The sequence below is a fragment of the Mus musculus genome, chromosome 3 (assembly GCF_000001635.26).
Source record: "Mus musculus strain C57BL/6J chromosome 3, GRCm38.p6 C57BL/6J".
In the NCBI taxonomy this organism is placed as follows: Eukaryota; Metazoa; Chordata; class Mammalia; order Rodentia; family Muridae; genus Mus; species Mus musculus.
Window position 1 is genome coordinate 95,155,631 of NC_000069.6, and position 20,271 is coordinate 95,175,901.

A 20,271-nucleotide genomic window follows, 5' to 3' on the forward strand; every position below is an offset into this window, starting at 1 on the left:
CCCTGGTTGTCCTGGAACTCACTTTGTAGACCAGGCTGGCCTCTAACTCAGAAATCTGCCTGCCTCTGCCTCCCAAGTGCTGGGATTAAAGGCATGCACCACCATCGCCCGGCAAAACCCCCGTTTCAAAATAAAAGTATGCATTTTATTTTATGTGGATGAATGTTTTATCTTCAATGTATGTGCAACTCTTTGCATGCCCAGTACCCACAGATGTCAGAGGAAGGCAGCTCCTCTGGAACTAGAATTACAGATGTTATGAGCTGCTGGAAATGGAATTCCAGTCCAGTCCTCTGCAAGAGCAACCAGTGCTCTTAGCCACCAACCAACTCTCTCATCCCAGTGTTTCCTCACTGCCTGGTTGCATGCTCTCTCTCTCTCTCTCTCTCTCTCTCTCTCTCTCTCTCTCTCTCATTCTTTCTTTCTCTTAGATTTATTTACTCATAGCAATGCTCTGTCTGCATGTCTGTCTGAAAGTTAGTACCCATTACAGATGGTTGTGAATAACCGTGTGGGTGCTGGGAATTGAACCCAGGACCTCTGGAAGAGCAGTCAGTGCTCTTAATCACAGCCATCTCACCAGCCTCACTGTCTTCTTTCCTAACATCAAGAAAGAACAAGACACCTTGACAAGTCATTCCCTTACTAAAGAACTTAAAACAGAGTTCACTGCTTCCAAATAGTTTGACCCAGACCAGCTTGGTGCTCCAGGCCTTCTGGAGCCAGGTTCCCCTTTCCTTTCCCCTACTCAGAACCAGTGTCTTTTGCACACACGAGCCTCATGGGACCTTTTGCTGTTCACGATTCAGGCGTCATGCTTACCACGTAAAAGCTTTTATTTAAACATTGTCCTCTTTTAGGAACATTTTCTCCTATCTTCAGGCATACTCCCATCAAAATTCCCTGACCCTCAAGATAAACTATCTGTAGCAGGCTAGAAATAAAAGTCACTGTTAGAATGTTTACTTAGCATATCATCAAGGTCTTGGGTTTCTTTTTTCAGCACTGAAAAAAAAAAGAGTAATTAAAATGTATCCATTATCTTCTCTTGGAAACACCAAGACTGCACAAGCTGGCCTTGAACCCCTCCTCTGGCCCCCACCTACAGAACCCAAATTCCAAATAGTTTTGTCATAATTAGCTTTTGGGGTGTTTCTTTTGAAAATATTTTGAAATATTATTTAGATTTTCCTTTTTCGAGACAGGGTTTCTCTGTGTAGCCCTGGCTGTCCTGGAACTCACTTTGTAGACCAAGCTGGCCCCAAACTCAGAAATCTGCCTGCCTCTGCCTCCCGAGTGCTGGGATTAAAGGCATGCGCCACCACTGCCCGGCTTTGTTTAGATTTTTTAAAATGTGTTTTTATTTTGATTTGTTGGGCCTTATTCACTTGTTTTGAAATGGGCTTCATCACCTCTCTATGTAATCCTTGCTTCTGGGCCTCATGTATACCAGGCTGCCCTTAAACTCACAGAGATTCTCCTGCCTCTGCCTCCCAGTGTTGGGATTCAGGGTGTGTGTTACTACACTCTCCATGTAAAGTGTTTTGCCTGCAAGTGTGACTGGTACCCAAAGAGATCAGAAGAAGCCGTTGACTCCCCTGCAACTGGTGTTATGGATGGTTACGAACCATCCTATGGATGCCAGGACCTGAACCTGGGTCCTCTGAAAGAGCAAACACTTAGCCTCTCTGCAGCCCTGGCCTTGCTCTTTAATCCTTAGTAAACCGTAGGTCTTGTTTTAACTCGGATAATGACAGATACTCTTGAGCCTCTGATCTTCCTGCCTCTACTTCACGACTGCTGGGATACAGTATAGGTAGACACCAACACCCGGGTTACAGGTATCGGGGATTGAATCCAGGGCTTTGTGCATGCACCCTACCAACAGAGCCACATTCCCCAACCATAGTGGTCGCTATCTTTCTTGTAGAATGTTTTACCACAGCTGGGCATGGTGGCATCTACCTTTAATCCCAGCACTCTGAAAGTAGAGACAGGGGGATCTCTGGGTTCAACACTAGCTATTGTTATTGCTTTGGGAAACTTTTTTTTTGTAATTTATTTAGATTTTTAAAAATGTTATGTGTACATAACAGAATGAGTTCTCGGACAGCCAGATCTACACAGAGGAATCCTGTCTCAACTCTTCCTGCACACAAAAATAGTTTTAGAGAGTGTGTGTGTGTGTGTGTGTGTGAGAGAGAGAGAGAGAGAGAGAGAGAGAGAGAGAGAGAGAGAGATGTAGCACATTGTGTCAGTAGAGCTCATCCTGTGAGAGCTGATTCTTTTCTTTCACTATGTGGACCTCAGGGATTGAGCTCAGGGTTGTAAGGCTCGGCAGCAGATGCCTTTACCCACTGAGCCGTTGTCTCTCCAACCCACCGAAGTCATATATTTTTTTAAGATTTATTTATTTATTATATATAAGTACACTGTAGCTGTCTTCAGACACACCAGAAGAGGGCATCAGATCTCATTACAGATGGTTGTGAGCCACTGTGTGGTTGCTGTGAATTGAACTCAGGACCTCTGGAAGAGCAGTAAGTGCTCTTAACCGCTGAATCATCTCTTCAGCCTGAAAGTCATATTTCTCAATGTGGGATAATAAGCCACAGTAAATTGTGCTTGAGTTGTTTAATATGTATTGTGCTGAATTAAGGTTTGATCTTTCTTAAATTCTTAGAATTATGTTTTAATCCATATATACTAACCTATTCAGTAAGTTCATATTTTAATGAATATCTAAGTCCCATGCTAAAAGATAGGAAACATTTAAACCTCCACATGTTATGTATCTTTCTCCTAAAAATTCTTTAAAACCTTTAGAACAGTCTCTAACTCTCTCTCAAGACAGGGTTTCTCAGGCCGGGTGGTGGTGGTGCACACCTTTAATTCCAGCACTTGGGAGGCAGGGGCAGGTGGATTTCTGAGTTCAAGGCCAGCCTGGTCTAAAGAGTGAGTTCCAGGACAGCCAGGGCTACACAGAGAAACCCTGTCTCGAAAACAAAAACAAGACAGCTTTTATTTATTGTCATTGTTGTTTCTGTGTGTGTAAATGCTACAGTATGTGTGGAGGTCGGAGATAATGTTTGAGATTTGGTTCTATCCTTCCACCATGGTTTCTGGGTATCGATCATTTTTTTTTTAAGATTTATTTTATTTATATGAGTACACTGTAGCTGTCCTCAGACACACCAGAAGAGGGCATCGGATCTCATTACAGATGGTTGTGAGCCATCATGTGGTTGCTGGGAATTGAACTCAGGACCTTTGAAAGAGCAGTCAGTACCCTTAACTGTTGAGCCATCTCTCCAGCCCCTCTGGGTTCCAATCTTAAGCCCATAGGCTTTGAAACAAGTGCTTTTACTCATTAAGCCATTTTTCTTTGCTGGTCTATGTTCCATAATTTTACTGTCTGTTAAACCACTTTGGCTCCAGGATCCCTCAGCAGTTAACCGTGTTGTAGCTATTATTCCTTTCCCATTCTGTTTATCTCATGGCTTCCTTTGACCTTAAGTCTAGGAGTCTGTCTTGTTTCTCACTGTCATGTCTGTGTGTGAATCTTATTGCAGGACAGTTTGTTTGCCCATTTATTTATTCTATTCAGGACCCCCCACACACACACACACACTCAATTAAGGCTGCTGTAGAAATTGGTAACTCAACAGTTTTTCCCTTTAGTCCAGAGACCAAGCTGTGGGTAGAAGTACCCACTCAGACAACACTATCTTAGAATGTCAGTGTCTCCCAGGCCACCCACATTCCAGGGAATTTTGAAAATATCCTTTGTGCCAGCCCCACGCAAGGAAAAATCTTAGCAGGCAACACCAAGGTGAAAGCCAAGCAGAATTGTCTAAAGTAGCCTCCTTCTTCCTCTTCACTGACATTCCTCAAAAGAAAGGCCCTTTATTGGGGTCCCTCGGTCTTGGGGACAAGGAGCAGGTTTTGCCATTTGGAAGGATGTTCAAGAGCCTTTTGAGGAAGTGGGACACACTAATCTCGCGCATCTGTAGGGTCAGGGTAGCTGTTCACTCTCTCTCTTTGATGTCTCTGTATTTTTCTGAATCAATTGGTCTTGGTCTCCACCTGGCTTTGAGCTTTAGCCCTCCTACCTGTCCTCTTTTGTCAACCATCTGTCTCCTGACAGCCAGCGTCTAGCTTTCAGACTTAGTTTCTGGCATGGTGGCTCAGGGCTGACCTGTTCAGACTGTGGAGGTCGGTGGGGAGATGATGGGCACAAGATAAGTCGGAGGATACTTTCGCTTCTTAGGCCTCCTAAACTACATGCAGGCCTTCTTATTGGGGTCAGGATGAATATGAACCAGAGAAATCACACGGAGATGCAGAAGAGACACAGACAGAAGCTTAGGAAGGAGAATGCGGAGGGACAAGGCAGGAGACTCCCATGAGAGCAGGGTCGCCTAAGTCGTTGATGGAAGTGAGGGAGGATCGCGCAGGCTCTGACAGCCCAGCCCAGCCGAGGCCCCCTGGTTTCCTGTCTCTCTTCTCGTGTTGTCTTCCTTCCTGATTGTGACACTTCTGTCTGTCGGGACTTCTTTTCTACCAGCCTGTCTGTGTGCGTGTGTCTTATGTCCTCGTCTCAGAGATTGTCCGTGGGTCTTTCCATCTCGTGCCTGACTCTGGTCTCAGGCTCACCCTCTCCGTTTAGCTCTGGGTGGACCGTGCGCTCGGCGCCCCTCCTTCTTGTAGTATTATTGGTGAAGAGGTGGCAAGGAGGCAGTGTCTATCCCGCCGCTTAGTATTCCATTGGGCGGCGGGCCCGAGAGGCGGACCGGAGGCGGGCCCGGCTGGGAGGCGGGCGGGGCGGCTGGGGCCGAGCCCAGAGCCCCGGGCGGTCGCATTGTTTTCCTCCGCCGATCTGCGGCGGGAATAGGGGCTCGTACTCGGACCCGAGGCTCTTGTAACCCGACAGTGCCCTGGAGTCTAAATCTAAGCACGGACGTTCGTCACATCTTGCCGAAGCCCCAACCACGGATTGCGAACTCTGCGAGGCGCGGAGCTAGGGGCCGCCTGCTGCTCCCTGGACCTTGCTGACCCGGATCTCGGAGCAAGTACCTTGGGGTAGGGATGTAGCTATAGGGAGGGAAAGGAGCGCTACAAGAGAGGGTCAAGCTCCTAAGTGTCACAGGGACTCGAGTGGGTCCAGCGCGTCCTGTGCCTGGCAGAGTTAGGGTGCGTGGAGGAGGAGGGGACCGTGGCCGAGCCCAGCTGCACTGATGGGCGTAGGGTGTAGGCTTCTTTTCCGACTGGTCGTAGTCGCGTCCCGTAAGATTGGGGGTCATGGAAGGAAGGGGTGGGCTTTTTTTTTTTTTTTTTTTTGAGGCGCGCACAATGCAGAGGGTGGGAAGCCCAGCACCTTGCCTCTCCCTCGGGAAACTGAGGCTCCAAGACCTATGGAGAAGTAGACCTCTACACCCCTGCGGGGACTGGGAGGGGGACAAGTCCTTCTGGACATCGGTGTCGGGGTTGCTTCCCTGTCCTTGTGCAGGCTGGAGTCTGAGCACTCCTAGGGGGAGGGGTCGGCTTGGGCGAAGAGTCCAGGAGCCGGGCCAGGGAGAAGCATCGTTCCCCGCGCTCACCTCCACGCTTCACCTCATTCCGCCCTGGGCTTTGTTAGACTGGTCTCCCACGGAGGAGAGCGGGCCTGGCGACAGCATCCTAGTTCACCTACCCACTCCGCGCGGGCCTAGGGCCCGCCCTCGGCTATTCCAGCCTCTAGTCCTGTTTCCCTAGTCTGGGAGACCCGCCTCCGTCCCCCAAACCCAGATCTCATTCCCACTTGATCTGCGCCTGCAGGCCCCTCCAGCCCCTCCTCCCGCTAACGTGGCTCTGGGACCCGGTCCCGGCCCAGACGCTGCTACCCGCCCCTCCTCGGAGCCCCGGATCCAGTGAAGGGGAGACACGTCGAGCCCCTGGCCCCAGGCCCGTCTCAAGCTAGGCGCACGGGAAGCTCCAGACACCTGGTTTATCCACGTTGGGGGTGGGTGGGAGGGAGGATAAGTACAAAGCCTGGGACGGAGAGAGAAGGTTAGGGTAAAAGGATTTTGAGGCTCGGTGCACCTCCTGAGCCTCCTGAGGAAGGTGGGCAGGGGTGGGCAACCATGTCTATGACTTCCTGCTATTGTCCCCGGCCTGCCTCCCTATTCCTTCCCCTGCTCCTCTAGACACCGACTATGACCTCGGCCACTCCCCAGAGGTGGCTGTCTGGCTAAGAGGAAAGAAGGGGGGCTGGCTGTTTCATCTTTCTATCAAGGGGAGGACCTAAAAGGAGAAAGAATGGCCAGGTCTCTCCTTGGGATTTCTCCAGGTCACAGCATGCCTGTCCCCAGGCCAGGGATTGGATGGGAGCCACCCAGATGTTGCTCCCCCAAACAGCTTATGGGAAGCCCTCTTAAAGATGTATCATACTCGAGTCTAGTGGGCCAAGGAAAAGGCCAACCGAGTGTTTTTAGAGGCTGGTCTAACCCCGCTGAAAGTGAGCATGTGTTGGGGGGTCCTTAGTGTGAGAGATTAGGTAGGAGGGAAGCACTGTTTGCTCTCTGAGGAAATAAGGGGGTGAGGGTACTTGCTATCAGAGCATTTGCTTGGAAATGAAGAGCATGCAAATTAGATGCAAATTAGCCTCTATTGTCCCTAGCTAGGGAGCTTTTGCAGGAGGCTGTTGGAGTCTGAAGGTTTTAACATGGGAGTGGTCATCAGGCCCCACAACTCCCAGACAACCCTTTCCCCAACACTAGTCCTGCAGTTCCAGGAGTTTCTGGCTAAAGGCCAAAAGCTACCCTCATATCTTCCGGTGCGAAGCTGCCCTCATTTTGTAACCAAACAAAATGCACTCCCCTTAGCATCTCCCCAACACTGGCTTCAACAGCTTTTCCCAGGATTTGCACATTGACTTTTAAAGGATGTGGTGAGGGAGATGTGATTTAGTCTTTTCCCTTCTTCTTTTGTCCCTTCCTCCCTTAGATCAGAGGGCTCCTATCCCTCTTCATCCCCACAGGACCCACCACCCCAGGTAAGGAAAGGCTACAACTCCTAAGCACAGGGGATAGAGGCAGGCTCTGCCAGAGGCCAGGAAGAGGGTCCCGCTGTTCTCCCCACTTGCCAGAGACCAAAGTTGTTTCCAGGGTGAAGAGAGCAGTTGCCCAGGGCAACTTGAGGGCTGGTAGGAGAGCATAGGAGGCAAGCTGTGTCCCTTTCTCTTCTGGGAGTACCAACACCCGGAAACATAGGTTGGGAGAGGGAGAAAGACTTGGCCTTTCAAGGGAGGGGTCCTTAGGTAGCTAAGGGCTCTGCCTCTGGGGAAGGGGGGGGGTCATCATTAGGTGTTTCTACCCTGCCCCTTCCTCCAGCTCTCTTGGGGCTCCACCTGACGTCAACCTTCCCACCAGTGACGCTAGATTGGGCTTGGGTGGACACTTGGGTCCTGGCTTCCAGAGTGAAATTATTGGAGAGATGGACGAGGGCTTGCCTTGTAGGCCCAGAGTCTACTCTAGAAGACTTGGAATGGACAACTAAGGCTTGTTGTGATCTATCACAAAAGAAAGGACTCCTAGCTCCCTGACCTGATTAATGGAGTCTTTTCAGCACCTCACTTCAATCCCAAGGGAAGGCAGGAAGCTGGTACGCACCTCCTGCAGTGGGTCTAGTCAGGGTCAGCTGGCTGGGGGAGGCTGCTGGGTGGGAAGGAGACATGTCTCACCGTCCCTTTCACCATATCCATCTTTTCTTGGACTTTGGGCTACAATTGCCTGTCATTGAATTATTTATATTTCAATTTCAGAGGCAGCCTGATGAGGGAAGAAGGGGAGAGCGGGGCACGTTCAGCCATTTCTTCTCACCCGTCCTTTCTATCCTTCGTTCAGCATAGGGGGTGGGTCTGCTCTTCTCCCCACGATGAGAGCATGCATTGGTTCTTAGGAGCCAGGGAGGCAACAGGGGGCTCCGGGCTGGGAGGGGGCCCAGTGGTCGAGGAGACAGCTGCAGCCAGAGCTAAATTTAGCCTCTGATCTGGCTTTGATGCAGATTCATTTTTGGCTAAGACAGCCCCTCCATGCACACCCCATCCCTCCCTGCCCAGCTTCTTCCTCAGCCATGGGAACGGCCCCTGAAGTATGAGCTTCGGCTGGGTCAGTGACCCCCAGGCTGTCTGTCCCTCTCCTTCTGTTCTTTCTCAGCCTTAGACAGGACCATGGCTGCCGCACAGCTGCCTTTGCCTGGGCGCAGTGCCTACAGCACTCCCAGGGTGCTGTGGGGGTCTGTGAGGGGAGGGGAAACAGACTTGGTGCCCTCTTCCTTCTCCAAGTGCCAAGGAGTCACTATTTATAATTTTAAGGCTTAAGTGTCTAATTATAGCTGAGAAGGGGTTAGCACAAGGGGGGCCAGGAGGTGTCACCTACTGAGTGTCCCAGACCTAGGCAGGAGAGAGGAAGAAAGGCTGGGAGGGGCAGAGGATTTGTGCTGTCCTTACCTGGGGTCACACCAGCAGGCAGCACACCAACCAGTTTGGGCCAGTTGGAGAGGGAAGGGCCTTGAGTGACAGACAGTGACAGCTGGCTGGGAGTGAGGCAGAGATGGCTCTTTGCCCCACCCCATAGGGTCTTCTGGGGATAGACCTGGGGAGGAGTCTGCCTGCAACAAGGGTAGAGAGAACTTAGTCCCTTCCCCCCCTTTCTGTCTCCTTACTCCAGGGCCGGCACATGGGTGAGGGGGTACCCCCTGGGGCGTGAGCTGCCCCGCACAGGATGCCCCGTGCCCCCCACTCCATGCCCCTGCTGCTCCTGCTGCTGTTGCTGTCATCGCTCCCCCAAGCCCAGGCTGCCTTTCCCCAGGACCCCACCCCTCTGTTGACCTCTGACCTTCAAGGTGAGTGCTCCACCCACTTTGCCCACTTGGGGGGGGGGGGTGCAAGTAGAGAATGAGAGAGAGGCAAGGAGTGAGGATGTTCCCAGTCTTAGGGAAGCTAAGAGAATGGCCAAGCAAAGGGGAACAAACAGGTGGGATGAGCTGGAACCTCACGCTTCTCATCCCTGGGCATTTCTTCACTCAGAGGTAGTGTTGCTAGGCGGCTAAAGATGTGACCTCTAGCTGAACGTGATGGTTGCATGCTCACAATCCCAGCACTTGGGAGTCTGAGGGAGGAAGACTGCTACAACTCTGAAGACAGCTTGAGCTCTGTAGTGAGTTCCAGGCCAGTTGGCATAACATAGCAAGAGCCTGTCTCAATAGACAGACATAAGGAGTGCAAGGTCTTAGCCACACCAAACCACGGCAGGTATGAAACCCTGCTCATCTGCTCGCTAGATTCGTGTTATCTAACCTTTCTTAGCCTCAGTTTCCACATCAATAAAAGGAAGATAACCATAGTGTTATATCTCGTGGTGTTACTCAGAGATTAAGTGAGGTGACAGATGTAACGCAAATGAGGCACAGTCCTGAGAACACTGTCTGGTCCAGATTAAGCACTTTATGTTTGTGTGTTATTCTTAGCTACAAAGTGGAGTCCTGTGCCAGGCCAGTGGTTCCCAAAACCCTTACTTCTCCTCTGCCTACCAGAGAGCCTAGGTCTCACTATGACAGAAACCATAAATCTACCCTTTCAGAGAAAAATCCTTCACCTGTGCTCTAGATGTTGGATTTATATTTATTTCAGTTGGGCTACTAGGGGTGACTGTTGGGGGACAGATAAGACTAGCAAATACTACATCTGACGCAGATCCCAGCACTCTCTCTGTTAAATCATCTGTGAACCCTGGGTTCCCTCATCAACACCAATACCTGAAGCTTTTATGCCCAGAACAGGTAGACAATGGAGTTGGTCACAATGGCGAAGTGTTGAAAGTCTTGAGGGGGATTCGAAGAGGGGTAGGAGAAGCAGGTGCTTTAATTATGTATGAGTGTGTGTGTGTGTGTGTGTGTGTGTGTGTGTGTGTGTGTGTGTGTAGGAGCTGTTGTATGACAAAACTTTTCCTGGGGAGATGGAACACGTCTACTGAACCCAGATAGGGAGGCCAAATATGGATACCACCAAAGTCAAACTTGGTGAACTGAGAAGTTTTACTGGGGGTACTTACAGAAATATGGGTGAGGGGTTACTTACAGGAGCAGAAATGACTCAGAGACAGCTGTACCACCAAAGCCCACTCCAGTATGGGCACTAGCTTGTAAGCTGGAATTGGGAGCACAGTACACAGCCTGCAGGCAGCTCACCTATTGGAGAGTCCTTTTCAGGTATCTCAGTTGGCCTCTTCCAGGCAGTCTCTTCTCTGCAGCTCAGCTTCATGTCCTCTGAGGGGGACCCTAGCTTTTATTAACTCTGACAGGGAAAGGGCCAACTGAATCTGGTCAGTTTCAGGGAGTTCTTGAAGCTGTTTTGTTATTTACCTCCCTGCGTATGGAGCTGGCCAGCAGAATGGATGTTTTAATCTCAAGGAGAACAGAGGAGGTAGGTTGCTTGGAGTTGGAGCTAGAGGTGGTTGTGAGCCACCTGATGTGGGAGCTGGGAATCAAACTCTGGCCCTGGAAGCGCAGTGCATGCCCTTAATCACTAAGCCATCTCCAGCCCCTTGAAAGGAACTTTCTAACACAAAGGTGGTCGGTCCTAAGAAGGAACTTGGCTCAACTCTGGAGCAGGCCCTGCCGCCTACATGGCAGTCATGTAAATCCCTCAGTGCACTAAGCCTTGCAATGGGGCCAAGGTGAACTCCCACCTATAAGGTTATGAAGGAAGGTAAGTCATTCAAATGACTCACAGTATCTGATGAAAGTGAAATGCTGTTATGGTGTTTTTGTTGTTGTTTGTTTAACAGTTTTTATTTGGGGGGAGTGTACATGCCATAGTGGATGAGTGAAGACTAAAAGGCAACTTGGGAATTGGTTCTCTGCCTCCACTATGTGAACTTTGTAATCAGGCTTGGCTGCAAGTATCCAAGTATCTCTAACCTCAGAGCCATTTCAACATCCTGTTTCTTTTTTTTGTTTTTGTTTTTGAGACAGGGTTTCTCTGTATAGCCCTGACTGTCCTGGAACTCACTTTGTAGACTAGGCTGGCCTCAAACTCAGAATCCGCCTGCCTCTGCCTCCCGAGTGCTGGGATTAAAGGTGTGCGCCACCACGCCCGGCCTCTTCCTTTTGACATAGCATCTTGCCTTGTACTTGCTATGTAACCAAGTCTGGCCTTAAACTCTTGGCAGTCCTCCTGCCTCAGCCTCCCCTAGTGCTGGTGTGCAACACTATGCCTAGCTTCGGGTACTGTTTTTAGTAGTAGGTTTTGGGCCTCTCTTCGTGGCTGAGTTCCATCTGGTAGGAAGTACGTATCATCTCAGCTGCCATGCTCAGTATACCACCGTACCCTCCAGGTGCCTCTCCATCATCCTGGTTCCGGGGCCTGGAGGACGATGCTGTGGCTGCGGAACTTGGGCTGGACTTTCAGAGATTCCTGACCTTGAACCGGACCTTGCTTGTGGCTGCCCGGTAAAATGGCCGAGGCACCGTTGTGGGGCAGACATGCATGATCCTGGGCAGACATGGGACCTGCATGGCCACTGCAGCATCTTGCAGGGGACACATGCAGGTGCACAAGCCATGGGACATGGACATGCTTGGACCCAGAGAACATATGCCAAGGCATGGAGTGAGGGGGAGGCTAGGGATCAGGAACTTTGTGTGGCTTGGCCCTGAGCTGGTGAATATGGGTAAGGAGGGGCTAAGCAGCTCAGGCAGGGTGCCTCTGCTCAGCCCTGACCCCTCCTTACCTACCCTTCAGGGATCACGTTTTCTCCTTCGATCTTCAAGCCCAAGAAGAAGGGGAGGGGCTGGTGCCCAACAAGGTGAGGGGCTGTATTCGAGGAGGTGCAGGCAGGGAGTCAAAGCTGGGAAAGGTGTAACGGGGTCCCGGGGGCTGAAAAAGACACCTAAAGAGGAGCCGTGATGCGAGGAGGGGTCCAGGTGCCACACGGCCTCTCTTCTTCCTGCAGTTTCTGACATGGAGGAGTCAAGATATGGAGAACTGTGCAGTCCGGGGAAAGCTGACGGTGAGGAGTGGAGTGTAATTGGAGGGAAGGCGAGGACTGCCTTCAGGTAGTGCGCCGCCATGACTACTTCTTACTCCTTTTCTATCTATCCCAGCCCAAAGGGAAGAGAATTCATCCTTTTTAGTTCCCTTTATATATCCCAGGAAAAGAAAAGGGAGGTTCGGAGAGGCCAGAGAGCTTGCTGGAGGCTGAGGGCTAGTTAATAGCTTGAGACTTAGCCACATTGCTCTGACTGGCTCAAAAGTAGTAGTGTTACTTTCTGTGACCCCTAACTTCAGTTCCAGGCCTGTCACTGACCTAGAATTTTGGGTTCTCTAGGACGAATGCTACAACTACATCCGTGTTCTTGTTCCCTGGAACTCGCAGACACTTCTTGCCTGTGGAACAAATTCCTTCAGCCCTATGTGCCGCAGCTATGGGGTACAGAGGGAAGAGGACTGGGAGGAGAATCTAAAATAAGCTTTCAGTTTGATGGGAAGAGATGGGCATCTGGGAATGGGAGTGGGCATTCGTGGGGTGCAAGAGTGCAGAGGAGCTGGAGAAGGAGATGGGTGGGTGTGCACTGTACGGCCAGACTCTAAGACCCCAAGGTTACAGGAATCTGCTTCCTGTTCCCAGATAACATCTCTGCAACAGGAGGGTGAGGAGCTGAGTGGGCAGGCTCGATGCCCCTTTGATGCCACCCAGTCCACTGTGGCCATCTTTGCAGGTGTGCTCCTGGGCATGTAAGAGGCAGGCATGTGGCTGGAGGGAGTTCCTCTCCCACCTTGATCTCTCCCCAATGTCCTTGAGTGGAGGGTTGAGGTAGGGGCTGGGACCAGGCCTAGGTAGATATCTGTGTACACCAGTAGGAGACAAGCTGCAGATTCTGAGCTTTCTGTGACCCCACTCCCCTCATCTCTCCAGAGGGCAGTTTGTACTCAGCCACAGCAGCAGATTTCCAGGCCAGTGATGCTGTAGTTTACAGAAGTCTTGGACCTCAGCCTCCACTCCGTTCTGCAAAGTATGACTCCAAGTGGCTTCGAGGTCAGTCATGCTTGGGGGCTGGGCTGCCTGGGGCACACCAGGACTGTGTGGGGCTGAGTCTCTGAGCAGGTATGGATACCCTTTCCTGTCACTTTGCCTCAGAGCCACACTTTGTCTATGCGTTGGAGCATGGAGAGCACGTCTACTTCTTCTTCCGAGAAGTCTCTGTGGAGGATGCCCGCTTAGGGAGGGTAAGGAGCTGGGCACCAGGGATGGATGCTGGACAGTTCTCCTGGCTCCTGAGGAACGTTCTTGGCCGGCCCTAATCTTGAAAACAAATTCCTTGGAATCTTGACTCCTCCCCACACACCTCTGCATCTGCAGCTCTTATCTCGGCCCAGAGGGACCTGCTATATCATTTTTCTTTGCTGTGACCCTGATATTTGTCCCTTGGAGCTCTTAAATCTCACTGTGCATTTCAACCAGCTGACGTGTGGCTCTCACTGTCTTCTCTCAGGTGCAGTTTTCCAGGGTAGCCCGGGTATGTAAACGTGACATGGGTGGCTCACCTCGGGCCTTGGATCGCCACTGGACATCCTTCCTTAAGCTGAGGCTCAACTGCTCTGTCCCTGGGGACTCTACCTTCTACTTTGACGTCTTACAGTCCTTAACTGGGCCTGTGAACCTGCATGGCCGCTCCGCTCTCTTTGGGGTCTTCACTACTCAGACCAATAGGTTGGTACCCAGCATCCACACTCCCTTTTCATGCCTACTGAGGAAGCTTCAAGCAAGGCCAGTTTGCTGCCCTGGCCACCCCCCCCCCCCCGAGGCTGCCCCTCTAATGTGGTGCACAGAGGGCAGCTATCACTTCTTACCTGGCAGGAGCTGTGCAGTCCCTGTCAACATCTACCTTGCATCTTTTCTGGCTCCCTCAGCATTCCTGGGTCTGCAGTCTGCGCCTTCTACCTAGATGATATTGAACGTGGCTTTGAGGGCAAGTTCAAGGAGCAGAGGAGTCTGGATGGGGCCTGGACTCCTGTGTCTGAGGACAAGGTCCCCTCACCCAGGTACCCAGTATGGAGTGGCTTTTGGGGGCAGAAGCAATTCCTGCTCTTAATGTTGGGTTGTAAGGAGGTCACTGTGGCCAAGGACAAGCATGGGCTGGACTAAGAGGCTGCAACAGGGGAGGGAAGAAATGGTGCAAGTGTGCCTGCTTGCAGGGAAGTAAAGGTAGCCAGCCATGTTTGAGAGCTTGGAGGTGGCGTGGGGGGCAGGGGGCGGGGCACATGGCTTAACATCAGTTCTCTGCCCTAAGGCTGCCCCTTCCCATGTGCCCACCAGGCCAGGGTCCTGTGCAGGTGTGGGTGCAGCTGCCTCGTTCTCCTCCTCTCAAGACCTACCTGATGATGTCCTGCTCTTCATCAAGGCACACCCGCTGCTGGATCCTGCTGTGCCACCCGCCACCCATCAACCGCTCCTCACTCTGACTAGCAGGTAATCACGCCTCCTGCCCTCGCCAAGCCCTTCTTTTTCTTGTGTGGTCCATGAGGCGAATCCCACTGGGGTGAGGGCCTATGAAGCAGTAGGATGGGAGGCAGGGCATCTCGGTGCTCCTGGGAGTGCTCAAGCTTCATTAGACAAGCTGTCCTCACCTGAAGCCTGTCGCTCCAGGGCCCTGCTGACCCAGGTAGCTGTGGACGGAATGGCTGGTCCCCACAGAAATACTACTGTCCTGTTTCTTGGCTCCAACGATGGGACAGTGCTGAAGGTGCTACCTCCAGGGGGTCAGTCTTTGGGCTCTGAGCCTATCGTCTTGGAAGAGATTGATGCCTACAGCCATGCCCGGTGAGTGCTTCATGGGGGCAGGAGGGTGATGGCGATGGGGGAATAGGTTGGGTACTCTAGTGTTGGCTGGCAGAATTAGGGGCTTGAGGTAGGGAAAGGGACTTGGTGAGAAGCTCCACTGTTGGGCAGGGTGGTTCCATGGGTTGTGCTCAGTGGTTCTGTGCATCTTCTCCACCTATCACATCTTTCTTGCCAGTGACTCGAATGGGGTCAGGCAGTCTCGCTGTCCCCATTCTCATTGCTTATGGCATCAAATTAGGTGCAGTGGGAAGCGGTCACCCCGAGCTGCGCGGCGGATCATAGGGCTGGAGCTGGACACTGAGGGTCACAGGCTTTTTGTGGCCTTTCCTGGATGTATCGTCTACCTCTCTCTCAGCCGGTGTGCCCGGCATGGAGCATGTCAGAGGTGAGAGGAGCCTAAGTTCCATGCTGCCTGGCTACACTTTCGGGGTTAGTAGGAGCTCAGAAAAATCCCCAAGTCTTGAGGGTAGCAAGGAAATGGAGGAGAGGGTGGGCACCTTGGGTAGTCTGAAGTAGGCAGCCACGAGGGTCTGGAGCAGATTGAAGTGGATGGGATGGAAATACTGGGGGACGGGGGAGGCTCTCTCTCATAAGCTAGGGTAAATAGAGGGTAACGGTGAGTGGAGGGGTAGCAGCCTCACACAGCTCAGTTTCCCCTAGGAGCTGCCTGGCTTCTCTGGACCCATACTGTGGATGGCATCGATCCAGAGGCTGCATGAGTATCAGGGGACCTGGTGGGTAAGTGAGAAGCCCCTGGGCCTCCTGAGGAGAGTGCACAGCCAAGTGTAGGGCCATAGTGTGCTACCTCCTCTTCCTTCTAGGACTGATGTCGATCTGACTGGGAACCAGGAATCCACAGAGCACGGTGACTGCCAAGGTAAACACAAGGGACGGCGGCAGCTGCAGCCAAAGTTACATATGACTGTGATGGCTACTGACAACATCCCAGGCTTGGACATTTGTCTTTCTCAGCATCTGTACCAGTTACCTCCTTCATTCCTCATGAAGCTTCCCTTTTCCCTCATTCTCACCCTCCCTCACATAGATGGAGCGACCGGGAGTCAGTCTGGCCCTGGAGATTCTGCTTATGGTGAGTTCTGGCCTCAGTGTCCTGTTCCCTTTCTTGGCCTACACAACCAAATCCATTTGGGCTATAAGCAGACCTTGAACAGTCAGATGAGACTCTGGAATTGTGGACTCCTGGGTTCCAAAGGGGGTGGGGGGGCTCTTGGTGGAGAGCATACGTCTCACTGGCTCTGACCTGGTCTCTGTTACCAGTGCTTCTGGGTCCTGGCCCTTCCCCTGAGACCCCCAGTTCCCCCAGTGATGCCCAACAAGGGCCCCAGTCTTCCACTCTTGGAGCTCACACACAGGGTAAGGGGGTCATCTGGGAGGGACAGTATTGTAGTGTGGAACTGCTGAGTCTCAGAGTTCTAAGCCCGGTACTGATTGGTGTTTGATGCCCACTAACACCTGTTTGGAACCTCCCTTCACCACAGCTGGACTTCCCAGCCAGTGTCCTGCACAGGCAGTTTGCAGTTATTCTTGGCATGGCTACAGGGGCTACAACTGGTACGGGGAATACCCCCGACCAGTGCTCTAGCCCGTGTGTTTAGGGATCCTGAGACTGTGTGGAGTGAAGCTGAGAGGCAGAATGAAAACTTGCTGTTGGCCCCACCTGTGCCCGTTCTGTGCATCACCTACCCTAAAGCTGAGACTCCTCCCTCCTTCTTGGTCAGCAGGCGTGCGCAGGGACCTTTCCCCAGCCTCAGCCTCCCGATCCATTCCCATCCCACTCCTCCTGGCCTGTGTGGCCGCGGCCTTCGCTTTGGGCGCCTCAGTCTCCGGTCTCTTGGTGTCCTGTGCTTGTCGTCGCGCGAACCGCCGTCGGAGCAAGGACATCGAGACCCCGGGGCTGCCGCGCCCCCTCTCCCTTCGCAGCCTGGCCCGGCTGCACGGTGGCGGTCCTGAGCCCCCGCCTCCGCCCAAGGATGGAGATGCAGCGCAAACGCCCCAGCTCTACACTACCTTCCTGCCTCCGCCCGACGGCGGATCCCCACCGGAGCTGGCCTGCCTACCCACGCCGGAGACGACGCCCGAGCTGCCCGTGAAGCACCTCCGTGCCTCCGGGGGCCCCTGGGAATGGAACCAGAATGGGAACAACGCCTCGGAGGGCCCAGGCCGCCCACCACGGGGCTGCAGCGGGGCGGGCGGGCCCGCACCGCGAGTGCTGGTGAGGCCACCGCCCCCTGGCTGCCCCGGGCAGGCGGTAGAGGTGACCACGCTGGAGGAACTGCTGCGCTACCTGCACGGCCCTCAGCCGCCCAGGAAGGGTAGCGAACCTCTCGCCTCCGCCCCGTTCACCTCCCGGCCGCCCGCCTCGGAGCCCGGCGCCTCGCTGTTCGTGGACTCCAGCCCGATGCCGCGGGATGGCGTTCCGCCGCTCAGGCTCGACGTGCCACCCGAAGGCAAGCGCGCTGCCCCGAGCGGGCGGCCTGCTCTCTCGGCCCCAGCCCCGCGCCTGGGTGTCGGCGGCAGCCGCCGATTGCCCTTTCCCACACACCGGGCGCCCCCGGGCCTGCTCACGCGAGTGCCCTCGGGAGGCCCGGCCAGGTACTCCGGGGGGCCCGGGAGGCACCTCCTGTACCTGGGCCGGCCCGAAGGCCATCGCGGCCGCTCCCTGAAGAGGGTGGACGTGAAGTCTCCGCTGTCGCCCAAGCCGCCCCTCGCCTCCCCGCCGCAGCCCGCCCCGCACGGTGGTCATTTCAACTTCTGACGGAAGCTGCTCGCGCCCGCCCGTCGAGGCGCTGGAGGCCGCTGGCCTTCCCGGACTCCGAGACTCTCCCGGGGCCCCCCCTCTCGCCTCGGTTTATTTATTGACTTGTCTTTCCCCTGTCCTTTGGCGAGGAACTCGCCCCTCGGAGCGCCAGCATTTCAGGGGACCTGGCCGACTCCCACTCCCCGCTCCCTTCCAGCCACGCTGCCTTAAGTCGCCGCTCCGGACTCCCGCGGACTGAGCCCCGGGCGGGCCGGCCGGGGCTGGAGCCGCGCGCTGTGTAGAGTCCTCGGGCCTCCCGGGGCCGGGACGTGCCTCCTCCTACTGTGTAGGAGCCCCCTGCTTCCCAATACAGCCGTGTCCCCAAGCCGCTGCCTGACTTTCCTCGCGGTGCGGGAGGGGAAGGAGGGCGCGGCGCCCGGCCCTCTGGGTAACCGTGCTCCTGAAAGTCGGCCTCCACTGCAGCTCGGCCCCCAAGTCTCTCCGGAGCAATTGGCTTGGCGGGTGTCCCACCGGGGTTAATCAGGAAAGGTTTCCTGAAGGAGGCAATCAAAGACCTGGTGTGTGTGGGCTGAGCCGGGGCCCAGGAGAGCAGTGGGTACTGATTGGGGGTGCCGGGGAAGGCGCTCAGCACGTTTCTGGATAGAGGTCAGGCACCTTTCCACGGCCTACACTCTGGGGTGGGAGAGGGAACTTTTGGAGAAATAAAACGAAGCTGCTGCGTGATTTGAATTTCACATCAGCAAGTCTTGTCCTAGAGAGAGAACTTGGCTTAGAAGAATTTGGGGTGCGTGAGCGGTAGGCTGCAAAGCAGAACAACAAAAGCCAGCAGAAGATGAGCCCTGTATCAGGTGAGGGTTTGCCCCAGCAGTTGGTTCCCTAAGGGGCAGTTCCAGTTGCTTGCTAGCCCAGGGCTAGAGCGACTAAAGTGTGTCCATCGCGGTGCGCCATGACTCTGGCTGCAGAGTATCCTGGGTATCAAAGGGAGGGTGACCCGGAACTCTTGTCCCACCCACCACCCTGGCGCTAGGACCACTTAAAGCCTCTGGTGGGTGCTGGCAGCGCTGGAGGATTTGAGGGAATTTGGCAGGCGCGTGTCGACACTATCTGCCCTGCTCCAGCCACTTCCCGTTGGCGCCTCCTAGAGGTCCGACCAAATCCTGCAGCTGAACATGCCGCCAGTTCTCTGTTGCTTGAGAGTTCTGAGAACAATTTGGCCAATAGTTCCAAATGTATTGTTTACCTCTTCACCTTTACCTTTGGGATGGTAACTGCCTTAAGCTTCCTTTCTCATCTGAAATAATAGGATCGAGAGGCTCAAGTACTATAATGTGCAAATGCTTTGTGAAAGAGAAATCCTGAGATGGTGGTGCCTCCCGTAGTTTAGGCTGTGTACACCAACCTTTGTGGTCAGCTTTTACTAAACAGTTTCCCTTTGTATTATGAGTTCGACTTAGAGATTCCCCCCCCCCATCCGCCAAGGTTTTTAACCCTTCGAATGTCTCTTAACGCAGTTCAGTTAAGCTTAAGCAAATTGGCTAAGGATCCTTCAGAATTTAACATCTCTCAGCTTGGAGCTTTTTTTCTTTTTTCTTTTTTTTTTCTTTTTTTTTTCTTGTCAGGTTCAGTTTATTCCTCCTTGGGGACCTTAAACTATGATGGGCGGTTGCTTGTATCCTCAACAGTGCTGAGTTACGAGGGGTGTCTCTTTCAGTCACCTGGCTGATTAACCTTTTCAAAACATGATAGCTAGGGCAGGGTACATCTGTAAATGGAGCATAAGGATGTTGAATTCTGTACTCTCGCTAGTCTCTCTCAAAAGATGAAGAGAGAGAACAAGATGGTTCAGCAGGGAAAGTGCTTGTCTGCCTAGTTTAGTTACCAGAAGCTCATGGTAGAAAGAGAACTCTCTAAAATTATCATCCCACTTCCTTCCACATGTGTGCCATTGAGAGCAGCTCCCCTCCCCCAATCTCTCTCACAAATCCTGAAGAGATGAGAGAGGGCCTGGGATACAGCTCTATTGGTAGAAAGCATGGCGAGCATGTACTGACAACTCTTGGTTTTAATCCAAGCACCGCAAGACATGGAGAGGTGGCACACACCTATAATTCCAGCACTCTGGAAAGAGGCAGGAGGTCCGTGAGTCGGAGGGTAGCTTGGGCTATGATGTAAGGTGGTATCAGGAAAGAAGGAAGGAAAAGGCAGAAAGGGAGAAATGGTCACTCAAATAGCAGATTTGAGACTGGCCTAAACTCTGAGACCCAAAATCAACCCCAAAATAAAAGCAGATTTGTAAAGAACTAAGCTGACTATGGCACTTGAGAGGCACAGCTCTGGTGTACATAAGTGAGTGCCGGCCAGCCAGGGCAGCAGAGATATCCAGTTGCAAAAACTAAAATAGACGTGCAGTTATCCCCCAATGTCTATATGGGATTGATGCTAGGACAGTGACCACATCTAAAATAACTCTGGAAATTCAAGTCTCTCGTTTTAAAGAACATAGTATTTGCATATGACCCATGCCCAGTCTGTGGTATACCTTAAATCATTCCTAGGCTACTTAACAATGCCTAATACGCCAGGCAGTGGTGATGCACGTGTTTAACCCCA

At 53.0% G+C, this 20,271-nt stretch overlaps 1 protein-coding gene across 39 annotated transcripts; it reads left to right on the forward strand.

Annotated features, from left to right (window-relative positions):
- Positions 1-4,789: 4,789 nt before the first annotated feature.
- On the forward strand, positions 4,790-18,420 carry Sema6c (sema domain, transmembrane domain (TM), and cytoplasmic domain, (semaphorin) 6C). Of its 39 annotated transcripts, none has more exons than XM_006501192.4 (22): positions 4,811-5,082; positions 6,985-7,033; positions 7,497-7,641; positions 7,802-7,891; positions 8,709-8,883; positions 11,376-11,490; positions 11,783-11,846; positions 11,994-12,050; positions 12,369-12,470; positions 12,669-12,759; positions 12,957-13,076; positions 13,179-13,267; positions 13,534-13,751; positions 13,952-14,083; positions 14,358-14,510; positions 14,688-14,861; positions 15,121-15,267; positions 15,543-15,620; positions 15,704-15,759; positions 15,928-15,972; positions 16,161-16,256; positions 16,625-18,395. In XM_006501192.4, exons 5-22 carry the CDS (start codon positions 8,763-8,765, stop codon positions 17,656-17,658), a joined length of 2,892 nt encoding a protein of 963 aa, XP_006501255.1. In that variant the 5' UTR covers positions 4,811-5,082; positions 6,985-7,033; positions 7,497-7,641; positions 7,802-7,891; positions 8,709-8,762; the 3' UTR covers positions 17,659-18,395. The 39 variants fall into 39 exon arrangements, 36 of the variants coding, with proteins under 36 accessions (NP_001258953.1, XP_006501268.1, XP_006501257.1 ...); XM_006501197.4 differs by having other exon boundaries at positions 4,811-5,072; NM_001272024.1 differs by lacking the exon at positions 7,497-7,641 and having other exon boundaries at positions 4,790-5,082; positions 16,625-18,420.
- Positions 18,421-20,271: the final 1,851 nt, after the last annotated feature.

Coding starts and splice junctions, on each gene's coding strand:
- Sema6c (NM_001272024.1), top strand. CDS start 8,763: ATGCCCCGTGCCCCCCACTCCATGCCCCTGCTGCTCCTGCTGCTGTTG. Junction 12,471..12,668: donor CTATGTGCCGCAGCTATGGG/GTACAGAGGGAA, acceptor TCCTGTTCCCAG/ATAACATCTCTGCAACAGGA. Junction 13,268..13,533: donor AGGATGCCCGCTTAGGGAGG/GTAAGGAGCTGG, acceptor GTCTTCTCTCAG/GTGCAGTTTTCCAGGGTAGC.